Source organism: Mytilus edulis, chromosome 4 (assembly GCF_963676685.1).
Source record: "Mytilus edulis chromosome 4, xbMytEdul2.2, whole genome shotgun sequence".
Taxonomy (NCBI): Eukaryota; Metazoa; Mollusca; class Bivalvia; order Mytilida; family Mytilidae; genus Mytilus; species Mytilus edulis.
The window spans coordinates 41,551,841-41,564,533 of NC_092347.1; the positions used below are offsets into that span (position 1 = coordinate 41,551,841).

Sequence of the window (12,693 nt, forward strand, 5' to 3'; positions counted from 1 at the left end):
ATGACATGGAAAATATGAAAAATATAATAATAGGTAAAAATTGATCAGACGAATAGAAAACAATAATCATATACCTGACAGGCATTTATGTAAAAAAAATGCTGGATTAAACAATTTGTATTGATCAATTGCTCCGATCCTTAAAGTGACTTGATGAAATTAAACATTCTTGTTTTAGAAACAATCAAACAGCTAAGAGCTGATGTGCAGATCAAGGAGGAAAACAGCCATCAAATTAAAAGACAATATGAAGCTGGCATTGGTAAATATTTAGGTCTATGTTACATTACATAAATGATTACGTTTTGTCCTCGAGGGTATCGACAGCCCAGTAGTCAACACTTCGGTGTTGACATGAATATCAATAATGTGGTCATTTTCATAAATTTCCTGTTTACAAAACTTTGAATTTTTCGAAAAAAATAAAGGATTTTCTTATCCCAGGCATAGATTACCTAGCCGTATTTGACACAACTTTTAGGACTTTTGGATCATCGATGCTCTTCAACTTTGTACTTGTTTGGCTTCATAAATATTTTGATATGAGCGTCACTAGTGAGTCTTATGTAGACGAAACGCGCGTCTGGCGTACTAAATTATAACCCTAGTACCTTTGATAACTATTTACACCACTGGGTCGATGCCACTGCTAGTGGACGTTTCTTCCCCGATGGTATCACCAGCCCAGTAATCAACACTTCGGTGTTGACATGAATATCAATAATGTGGTCATTTTTATAAATTTCCTGTTTACAAAACTTTGAATTTTTCGAAAAAATAAGGATTTTCTTATCCTAGGGATTACCTTAGCCGTATTTGGCACAACTTTTAGGAATTTTGGATCCTCGATGCTTTTCAACGTTGTACTTGTTTGGCTTTATAAATATTTTGGTATGAGCGTCACTGATGAGTCTTATGTAGACGAAACGCGCGTCTGGCGTACTAGATTTAATCCCGGTACCTTTGATTACTATTTACACTAAACCCATATTCCTGTAATGGCTATATGAAAGTTTTGGTTTCTCCCGCCAAATTATATCGCAAATGATCGGGCATGTCTCTGTTGTAATTGGACAATTATCAGGCAATCACCCACTTCTTTCAAGTACAGAAATTTTAAACTTTGGTTTAAATCGAGAATATTACAGTGATGGTCCGATGTTTATTCTATTTATTTGAAAGCAAACATTATTCTAGAATTATCGTCCATCTTTCAACATACTGAAGTTTAACGTCAAAAATCACTTCATTGTCAAATGTTTATCATTGACGGATGATGTCCTAACCAATAAAACCACATCTCACTCTTGTATCATATTATCGCTATGAGTTTGATATTTTTATCGTTATTCGTCAAAGATTTTTTTTACAGTTATTCTAAACTGCATAATTTTATATTCTTTTGTTTTAGAACAACTTCAAACTATGGGACAGTTACGAGATTCAGAGATAGAAAATCAGAAAAGAGAAATTGAAAGAATAAGCTCACAAAAGCAACAGTTAGAAGGTAATGATCGTGAAATAAAAATCAAAATCTTTTTTTACCAGTTTTATCACGTCTTTTTGCTTTTAAAAGCAGAATGTAAGATTTAAATTTGTATACCTTTCGAAATGATTAAGGTACTGTTTGTTTGTCTGTCTGTCTATCAGTTTGTTTGTTTGTCTGTGCATGTGTGTTTCAACAAAACTTCTGCTTAACTTTTAGGATTGTGGCTGAACAAAATTGGAAAAAAGGAGCTTTACAATATAAAAAAAAGTATACAAAAATCACAATTGTTTTGTTTTTCTTTTTTCATGGTTTGGATCTGACAATTGTTTTCAGTTAGAATGTCTTAAGGGGTCATTTTAAAGTAACTGCATGTTCGACTGTTTCACGTCTATTTGTGTGCTTTGCCAAGACATTGTATTTAAAATGTTTTAGTATTTTCATATTTAGTCTTAGAACGAATAACTTTCCCAATTAACAGTTCCAGCAAAGAGTTCTAGAGGGAAGATGACAAATCAGTAATCTTAATGGAAGTTTATATAAAACCAGGTTTAATCCACCATTTTCTACATTTGAAAATGCCTGTACCAAGTAAGGAATATGACAGTTCTTGTCCATTCGTTTTTGATGCGTTTTGTTATTTGATTTTTCCATGTGATTATGGACTTTCCGAATTGATTTTCCTCTAAGTTCAGTATTTTTGTGATTTTACTTTTTACATATTAAAAAGATATAAGGTGATCTGGAATTTTGTAAATTCGATAACTATTCATAATAGCCCAAAGGATATTGGTTATGCATTTACAGTAAAGCTTTACTTACAACATTTCACAACGAGAAAACTCATACAGTACAGTAATTCTTAAAAAGACCAGGAAAACTAAATGTGAAGCACGCCAAAAAAAAAAAAAAAAAGGCCTGATACTTCTTTTAAGATTTTATATTGCTGTTGTCATTGAGGTTCCTCCAACGTCTCTGATCATCTAAACATTTCCATGTCATATTTAAGCTAGGAAAAAAAATGAATACTTTTTTTTTACATTATCTCTAGGTAATATTAACCAGACAAGTTTAGAATTACAGACAAGACAGGGCGATTTACAACGGGAACAATTGGAACATAACCGTAAGTATCTATTAAATACATATGAGGGTCTAAATGGGGTTTTAGTTCCGTTGGTTGGAAGTTTGATAATGTTTTGGACTTTCCAATAATACTTTTTCACAGAATAAAGAAAAATTAGCAAAAAGTGAGATATTGGCAAACAGAAACTAAAAGTATAGAATTATGATACTTTGAATTATGATGAAAAAATGATGGTTGTTAAAAATAATAAAGAATGGAGGAATTTTGTTTTAAATGAAAAGAATAGAGAAATAAGAATACCCCTCCAGACCATCATATATTGTCTCAGGAAGTACATAAAAATGTACAGGCATATTTTAATTATATATGACCAATACAAACTGTCTTTAAATTTTATACATTTTACGATTATATATTAATTTACATTCATTAATTGAGTAAAAGTTATATGAACTCGTGAAGACTTTTAAATACCTTTTAATGGTTTTTTTAAATACAATATGTTTTAATATAAAACTTTAAACAGAAACATAATTTAGTAAAACGAGTTAAACGTAATTTGTCATATAAAAAACTAAGCGAGTATTGTGTGATATGAATCTAATATGATTTATACAAAAATCTTTCAGAGACAAGAAATACATTAACTCAGTATATTGAGGCTATAAAGAAAATGAACTCACAGATACAGTCAAAGGACAAAGAGATCGAAATTATGCAAGGTACAAAATATTTAACATCACATAAATTGTATAGAATTATAAGTTGTGAAATGAACATTATAATACAGCAGATTATTTTACATAATGCAAGCCATTGTGTACTTAATATCAAAATTAAAACATTCAAATTGCTCAGATTTTTATAATTTCTTTACCTTTATATTTCCTTTTTTTAAACTTTTAATTTAAGTTAACAAAACAGTTAACTAGAATAGCATAAGGTACTACTACGGAATGAGTCATGTATAAACTGAACCGGACTTGATTGATGCAGAACGCGTACGTTTGTTGAGCTAAATATATAAGACGAATATTAAGCTTTCATGCAGAAAAAGCATACAACAAAAGCAAAACGAAACGTGAGAGTTAACTATTTTAACTGTGGACATTTAATCCTGCTCAATTAAGAGTGTTGCGGGATTCGAACTCACTGAATCAGTGTTGACAGGCTTATGATACTGTATTTTAAGAACTTACACCACTTGATCACATAACCCCCCAAAATTTCATATTTTGATAGCTCCATCTCTTGAAACACTTGACGTAAAGTTATCTAGAAATAGAAACAGGTTAGAACTCTATGGGGAATCAAGTTTAAAAGCTGTATAAAGGAAAGTTTGGAAAGCAGAAACTGTACATTTCTTATTAGTGATATATAATTTTCTTCTATTTTTAACGTTCATATAATTTGGACATGGTCATTTCTTGTATTACAACTAAACATCATGGCGAGAGTGCTGCCGCTATGAGTAACCTTGCTAGGTGCTTCCCTGCGATGAATAGAAATCTTGTCGTCTCAGCGATTACTGAAGATGCATGTGTTACGTTGTTTTCAAAGAACGTTTTAAACAGAACATAGAATGCTTTATCATTATTATATCAACATATTTTAGAGCCAAAAAAGAGCAAATAACTCTGGAAAACAATTGGTCCCTTTTTATTTCAGTGATAAAACACCTTGAAAAAAGTTACAACTACAGTTTTGTAAATATACAATTGGTATAAGAAAAACTCATCAAATTTAGATGCAAGAGCTGATCTGGGGAGACTTCCTCTGGAACTTAATATTACATTTCAATCTATATTGTATCTTATTAGATTATGTTCTGATGAAATTAATTCTCTCTTTTAAAATCTTTTATTTTGTCTCAAAACTTACACTCGGCAGGAATTTATTCTTGTAAAACATATAGTACAAGAAACTGGTATGGATTTGGACACTTTGAAAACATATTCCTCACAAAGATAACTAAACATATAAGAGAACAAATAAAATTAAAATTGAGGCATTTTTTATGATTAAACTAGTAAATGATAAACTATCAGATATAAAGGATAATAGCAAACTCACTATTTTTAAACATGTAAAAATAAATAATACAGAAGAAAAATATTTCATTTGTTCAAAACTTGAATTCAGAAAACTGATAACAAAATTTAGATTTAGTGACCACAATTTATCAATAGAAAAGAGAAGATACCTTAAAATACCAAATGAAGAAATATTATGCAAAAAGTGTAAACAAATTGAAGATGAAATTCATTTCTTTTTATATTATAATAGAAACCGTAATAATAGAAAAGTTTATTTAGTTTTTTGATAAATGAGAATATCCATTTTATAAATTTAAACGACATAGATAAAATGACATATATACTCAACCCAATTTCACACATTCAGGTAAATAAGCTCGGATCCTTTTTAAAACAGTCTATTGAACTGAAGACAGGGGACTCTTAAAATATTTACTTTTATTGTGTATATTAATGATCTTGTTGTTATTTATTATTTTCATTTTGCTATGTTTTGTCACATTCTATCAATATGTAGTGTCATGACTAAAAATTTGAATCGAATTGAATTGAATTGAATTAAAAATATTATATTTTACACAAACGTTTTTTTGCGAATATGCCTCTGAGAAAGTTAAAAGTAAATCATCTGTTTGCAGAAGAGGTAAATAAAGTAAGAATAGAAAGACGGGAACTTCAGTTGAAATATCGAGATCTACCCCAGAAGGAGGCCCACTTTAAGGTTATTGAGAATTCAAACCAGAATCTTATGGGTAAGATTCAATTTATTGTTATATTTGTCATCATATTTTTGTCTTCTAAAGTTAAATCCTCATTTAGGTCAATCGTATTTTTTGGTAAAAAATATTACAACAAGAAGATGAATAGCTCTGCAACTAATTCTACAGATATCGGAAGATGTTGTATACGTGCCAATGAGACAACTCTCTGTCTAATTCATTAAGCGGCTTATTGCCTTTGTTGAATTAAGAATTGCTTAAACTATGCAGAATCGTTAAAGGGCTTTCAAACTAAATTTTTCGAAACTATTTACTTATCTTAAAATGATGATGTATTGATGATAACTTTTCATGATATTCTTATAAACTGCAATATATATTTTCATTGACACTTTATTATTTCAGACGAAAATGCTCAACTTCAAGAAAGAATCAGGTCATTTGGTCCCTTTGAAAGTACATTACATTATATACGAGAGGAAAATTCAAGGCTGTCATGGGAAAGTCAGAGATATCAAGGTAAGAATCATCTTAACTATAAAAATGAAAGAACTTACTTCTTTTCTATTTCAGCGTTTGAGTGCAATTGAATCAATCGCTAAATTCAGACAGGAATACACTACGTTTCCAATTCCCTAATATATAGTTGGCATGTGAAGAATTTTACCATTTTGTTTAGGTCTTTTTATATCATATAGCTGATGTTGTATTTAACTGGCTTTTGTGTGTTTAAGTTGGATGCGCTCCTGTTGAAGTTACATCTAGAAAACTTCAGACTCACGAAATTTATACATGCATAGTGTTTATTTTATTTGTAAGTTCTATTGTAAACTAAATTCAAATTAAAGACACATTACAGTTTAAAACCCGTTTTATAAACTTCTAAACTGCATTTCGCAATTTCTTTATATCATTTGGAATTTATCAGGTTGACGCTACATGTATTAATACCATTGATCTAATGATCAGATGATATTTAGAAATAAGAACTTTAGCGTCCAATTCCAATACATTTTCAAAACTTATTGACTTTCACCTTGAGTAAATGTTTCATAAATGCTTTGGAATTAATTAAACGGCGAAATGACATTTACTATCTGCATCTCAATTTCATAATTTATTTATTTATTTATATGTCATTATAATCTCAAAGATTCAGTATGTTTAACATGTTTAAAAATAAGGGAGTAATGTTTTATTCTGTTACCTCACAGAAAGAATTTCTTTTATGGAGCAAAAGTATCGAGACCAGACATGCAATATCCAACAACTTACTGAAGAGGTGCAGGTTTTCAGGGGGCACCGAATAGAACTTAAACGTCAGTTGCATCAAAAGACTGGTAAGCAGATTTTTTATATGAATAAAGAGATATTTGACGCATACTTACACGAGAAAGTAACAAAACAACTTAAAATTAACGGCAGACAGCTGATAAAAGAGCTCAGAATTCTTTATTATAACATTTTGAATAACACTTAAAGCAATACTTACATAAAAGAATATTTAAATGAGAAATGAATAGATTTATTTCCATGTCCACAATATACCATCACAGTGTTTGTGTTTGAAGGTATGCATAGTCAATGTAATTAGCGACCTTTTTTCAAATTAATGCTTAAGGGCATACGATATAGTTACAGGGAAGGTAATGACGTTGCTAACGTAAAATGTTATTTTCGCGACGTCAAACTATGACATATCGGGAAAAGATGCATTTTTCGACTGATTTTTATCCTTCAAACTGATTTAATTTGAACACGAGTGCATGGACCCCTATTTTTTAAAATACCAATTTGTTTCATTTTGCAAGGAGATTATGTGACCCAAATTTTATAAAACTGTAAATAGCGCAATTTTTTTAATTTTGATAAACATGCAGCAAAAAATGACGTTTTCCCTCTATTCATGAACATTTGATAAATATAGAGTTATTTCGGAATAAAAATTGCATAATTTTTAATGATACTTATAAAATACAGAAATTACCGATTATTTAACAAAAAACAATTTGTGTTTATCTTTTAAAGCAAAAAAGTTACGTCGTTCTTTAAAAAAAGAAAATACGGAAACAAATCTGAATTTTGAGCAAATATATAAAATTTCGACCTCATTTTACTCAAAAAGTAGCACATGAAGGTAAATTTTTTATGACATATTTGATTTAATCAGGTAAAAAATAGCCTATATGCAAATTTTCATCAACTTGTAAATACTATAGTATAGGTTCAAAACTGTATCGTATGCCCTTAAGCTTTTTGTTGAGAACCACTTCAGAACCTCTAAAATACAATGATGTTTACAATGATGTCATGTTTGTAAAGTTTGCTAATTGAATAAGCAGGTCTTATGCTATCATATTATGATTTTTGCTTAGGATAACTGTAAATTTTAAAAACCCCATATATGTTTTGTGTATGTGTGTTTTAATATTTTGAAAACGAACTCAGCGTTAAATGTATTTCTACTCTATTCATCTGATGAGTTAAGCCTTTTTCAACTGATATTTATAGCTCGTTCTTATGTTGTACTGTTACACCACTGTGCAAGGTTATGGGAAGGTTGTGATCATGTTATATTCTCTATGTCTGTGTCTATCCCAATCAGGGTACTGTATTTCAGTGGCTGTCGTTTTTGATGTGTTACAATTTGTTTTTCGTTCATTTTTTGTACATTAATTAGGCCGTTAGTTTTTTCGTTTGAATTGTTTTACATTGATCTTTTCCGGGCCTTTAATAGCTGACTAGGCGGTAATGATTTTTCTCATTTTTGAAGGACGAACGGTGACCTCAAGTTGTTAATTTCTGTGTTATTTGGTTGCTTGTGGAGAGTTGTCTCATTGACAATCATTCATCATCTTCTTTTTTATATCAGTTGCACGGCTGTGGTTTGGGTTGAACGCTGAACGGTCAATTTTTTTTAAATGGTATATAGGTCATGCTTTGTGATTCTACCGCAAAAATGAACATTTAAATATCCTCCTTATCCTTCCTATTTTGTGTTAAAAGGGATTATAAAATATTAGACTGTCCAGGCGATCGCAGTAGCAGAGGTTTATTTGAAAAGCTAAATTTTAATCCGAAAAATGGGAAACACTGTGTGAAATTTGTTCATCATTTTTATCATCATGAGCTATTCGTTTGGTTTCCTCTTTCAGATGAAGCTGAAGCAGTGAGCCGTCGACTTAAGGAGACATTGGGTAAGTTTTTCCCCTGACATTTTGTAAAATATTATTTCGAATTAACAATCTATTGCCTAAAGCGATATTACAGAAAGAAAACGAGGATTTTTTTGTCAATTTCAATAAGAGTAAAAATAAGACCAGAATTTTGCCAAAAAGCAAAACATTTTTTTCTATAATCCAAAGAATATGATTGATTAATTTACTATAAATATTGGATCCGCTCATCACTTATTTTTAACATCAGCGAATCAAACACCAGACGCAATACTTCAGTTTGCATTACACGATTTTTTTAAAAATAACTTTCATCAGGTTTTCACAACACATGATTTATTAAAAACTTAATACGAAATTTCAGAAATGTGAATAAATAACTCATCATAGGTAGTAGGAATAAATGTTGTATTTACGCCAGACGCACATTTCATCTACAAAAGACTCATCAGTTACGCTCGAATCCAAAAAAGTTTAAAAGGCCAATAAAGTACGAGTTGAAGAGCATTGAGGCGGGAAATCCCTAAAAGATTTGCCAAATACATCTAGGGTAATCTATTCCCGAGGTAGAAAAGCTTTAGTATTTCAAAAATTCAAAAGTAATAGTGACCGATGAACCAAGGCATAAATATCAACATTGGTAACTAAAATAAAAATAAAATTTTAACAAATGTTTCTTTTTACATCAATTTTCAAACCAAAATAACGTGTTTAAGACATATTAAATAAAGATATTCATTCGATTTTTACAATATGCATGTATTAACAAAATGTTTCCTTTTATCCTATTACGCAATACTGAGGGCTGTCTCTTTCGTAACCATCAACACTAAATTGGGTTGAGATATGTAAAACTCCATAAGCAATAGGAATAGTATAATTCTTTTTAATTGTTTTTATTCAGAAAAGAAAGAAAGTTTAGAGAAAGCATTATTAGATGCACAAGGTACGTTTTACAAATATGCAATTTATTATGCGTACCTGAATGAGTATAAATTAAATCTAATAAATGTACTTATTTAAAAAATTTAAACAATAACTGAGCAGTTTTTTATGTTTTGTTTTTGTTTTCCTTCCAGGTAGCTAAACGTTTCATGATAAATATTTAACACCTTTTAATGAATTGATCAAAACATAAATTGCCAAGATTTATATGTTTGTAGAAAAAACAGAAGGGGAATAAGAAGTATCTTTTGACTGTCCGTAGTTAGATTGAGAACTACGATTTGCCTTCAAACCCTTTGAAAAGGTTCATCTTTAACTCCAAAGTGTGTGGTACTTTTGTCATACATGATCGATCCAGATCTTGATTTATCTAATAGAAACGCAATCGTATGACATATTTATTGACAGATTATTTAAAACCCATAACTGACATTCATGTATTTGTTTTGTAGAAGAAAATTCTACTTATCCTGAATCTCAGACCTTTGATGATTCTCATGGAACAGAAGTACATAGTTTTCAAGGTAAGAAAACATACTGATGTCAGAGCTAAAACATCATAAAAAAACAGACCAGAAAAAAGTACGGCATACGCACGTTTTGTATACATAAAATATATGGTGTGTGTCATTACTATTTGATAACATAACTAAATTAAGTTGAAAAGCATTTATGAACCAAAATTCCGAAAAATATTTTTCAGAATACGAATAATACCATGTATCTGGGTGTATTGAATAATTCAGAATTTCATACCAGTAAAGTTGCAAAAAGGTCCAATTTTAATGATTTTTTTGTCAACAGAGAAGTGCTGACTACTTTAATGTACTATCCTCGGGGATAAAACGTCCCTCGGCAGCTGCATCGAACCACTGGTTGTAAATACTTCATTGTAAAGATACCAATTAACAATCCGGTATGGCATTTGCGCGCTTCGTTAACATAAAATCATCGATGGCCCTCTAATACCACTCGCTGGAATGTCAAAATTAATACAAATATGAAGATAATGGTAAACCGAAAATTCTGCAAATTATCTAAATGGTGCAAGCAAAGTTCATATACCTGGAACTTTAAGTGTAAAAAATATGACACTGAACTTCAAGAATCAAGTAGATTTTATCAATAGTAGATTACAAAATTTACATATGGAACAAATATTTTTAAAGTTATTTACCAGTTTCACAAAAAGCATGCTTTTTCATAAAATACTGGAGAATAACCATTGTCTGAGGTTTTATATATTGTGTTGAATATAAGCTTAGTATTGGCTGCTATATTCCATTAACCTATTATTTCTGTATTGGTTTCTCACCAGATATTGTCCATATGATGGAACTATAAACATATTTCATAAAGGTGGAAGGTTTATCTCGCTTCAAACCCAGATTAAACACACCATTTTCACTATAAATTTTATGTACGAAGTAAGTAATATGTCCGTTGTTAGTCACGTGTTCCGTTAATTGATAGCGTTTGATTTTCTCAGTATTTATGGACATCCTCCTCTTAGAATTCGCCTGGATGTTCGATATTTTTCTTCTTCTATAATACATACTTTGAAAGTGATTCGTTAATATCAATCGAAAGTAATATGTTCAATGTTTACCAATGAGATATCGATACCACTTTAAATTTTGCTTTTCAATTGGATTAAAAACTAACGTGCTTATCAGCCCAAATGTATATGAGATATTTTATTAATAACCCTTTGAAATATACTTCTCGCAAACTATTGTTGAATTTTTGTAATATCTCAACATCTTTAATACATTTAAACATTCTCCAGCATTCCATTTGAAATGACTAGCTGCGTCTTCTCGCACGAAACAAATTTAAATTTTTAATTTCATAAATCACAATGGCCTCAAATATAAGTTGTAACTATTTTATATGTTTTTATTGTTGCTTATCATTGAATTTTTCTTACATTACAAGTTGTGTCGATATTTATGTTCATTTTTTGTCATGTTTCATAGCAAATGCTTAATGTTCAGTGTGGGGCAGAGGGGTTGGGGTGGGGGTTTGGGATGGGTGTCATACAAAATGCATATCTAAGAATTGCATGTTCTAGTCATGGAAAAACGAAAAACGAGAAAACATATGAACCACATCAGCAAACGACAGCCACTAAACAATAGGTTCCTGATTTGGGATAGTTGCAAACAAATGCAGCAGATTCAAACGTTTTAAAAGGCACCAACATTCACCCTCACTTGAAGTAGTGGTATTACATTACATAGACAATAACTGTTTAGTGTCTTTAAATATCAGCTGTATTTGTACGAGGCTAGGAAACAAGGTGCATGCGAGCTTTTAGCGAGCTACTACACCTGTTTCGAGACGAGTACAAATACAGCTGATATCTAAAGACACTACAGTTATTGTCTTTATCTTGCAATTAATTCTATATATTATTTGTGTTTTGAAAGACACAAAAACACATGTTTTGAATTTTTTTACGATTTTTTTTAACCCCTTGAGGCCCGTGTAGTAATACGATACAGTAATAACACATTCAGCTGAAAACGGCTTCGCAAAAAAAGAATCTCGAATGGTCAACAATAATACATCGCTCAAGGTGAATAATTATCTATTTTAACAGAACAACTAATTTCAACAGTAAAAACAATTAACAAAACATTGTCCAATTTTAAACAGGAGTGTACGAGTTGTCCTACGCTTCAGACTCGACATTCACTAAACATGCATGCTGAGATTGACATGGTTGAACACCCAATTGCAGGATAAAATATAGAAAATACAAGTTTATTTATTGTTATGCCGTATTTCAATGCGTAATATTTGTTCAGGGTTTTTTTAACATCTTTTCCAGGTCAGCGTAATAGCAGAGGCAGAATAATTAGAAGAACAGATATCCAAAATTTTTAATCTTTTTTATGTATTATGAACTTTGATTTATACTTCTTGAATTCAGCATTTATTAAACAACGGATAGTCCGTATTTTTGTTTTCTTATATTTAAAAGTATGTAATCATATATCTGTGTGTAAAATGAATACAGCTTTGCTTAATAAAATATCAATTAAATCGAATTACACAAATGTTTTGATATTTTGATTTATTTGTATCACACTAATATTTTTGGGTTTTTTTTTTGATGGATCTAGGCATGCGCATCTGGCATGAAAAAAATCATTGTGTACAATTCGATTCCACAGATCTGTTTTATTGCAACAATCGAATACCGTTTCTTTAAACCATTAAAGGGACGACCCTTTGA

General features: G+C 30.4%; 1 protein-coding gene across 16 annotated transcripts in view; it reads left to right on the top strand.

Annotated features, from left to right (window-relative positions):
- LOC139521884 (uncharacterized) overlaps positions 1-12,514 on the top strand; it is an 80,748-nt gene extending 68,234 nt beyond the window's left edge. For 15 of the 16 annotated variants that reach the window (XM_071315574.1, XM_071315566.1, XM_071315570.1 and 12 more), the window contains 11 exons: positions 179-262; positions 1,412-1,507; positions 2,538-2,612; positions 3,203-3,295; positions 5,248-5,361; positions 5,734-5,847; positions 6,543-6,668; positions 8,484-8,525; positions 9,409-9,450; positions 9,902-9,973; positions 12,286-12,514. In XM_071315574.1, the coding sequence (XP_071171675.1) occupies positions 179-262; positions 1,412-1,507; positions 2,538-2,612; positions 3,203-3,295; positions 5,248-5,361; positions 5,734-5,847; positions 6,543-6,668; positions 8,484-8,525; positions 9,409-9,450; positions 9,902-9,973; positions 12,286-12,341 (914 nt within the window). In that variant the 3' untranslated portion in view covers positions 12,342-12,514. The remainder of the gene's footprint in view (positions 1-178; positions 263-1,411; positions 1,508-2,537; positions 2,613-3,202; positions 3,296-5,247; positions 5,362-5,733; positions 5,848-6,542; positions 6,669-8,483; positions 8,526-9,408; positions 9,451-9,901; positions 9,974-12,285) is intronic. The other variant, XM_071315568.1, reaches the window with a different exon arrangement.
- Positions 12,515-12,693: the final 179 nt, after the last annotated feature.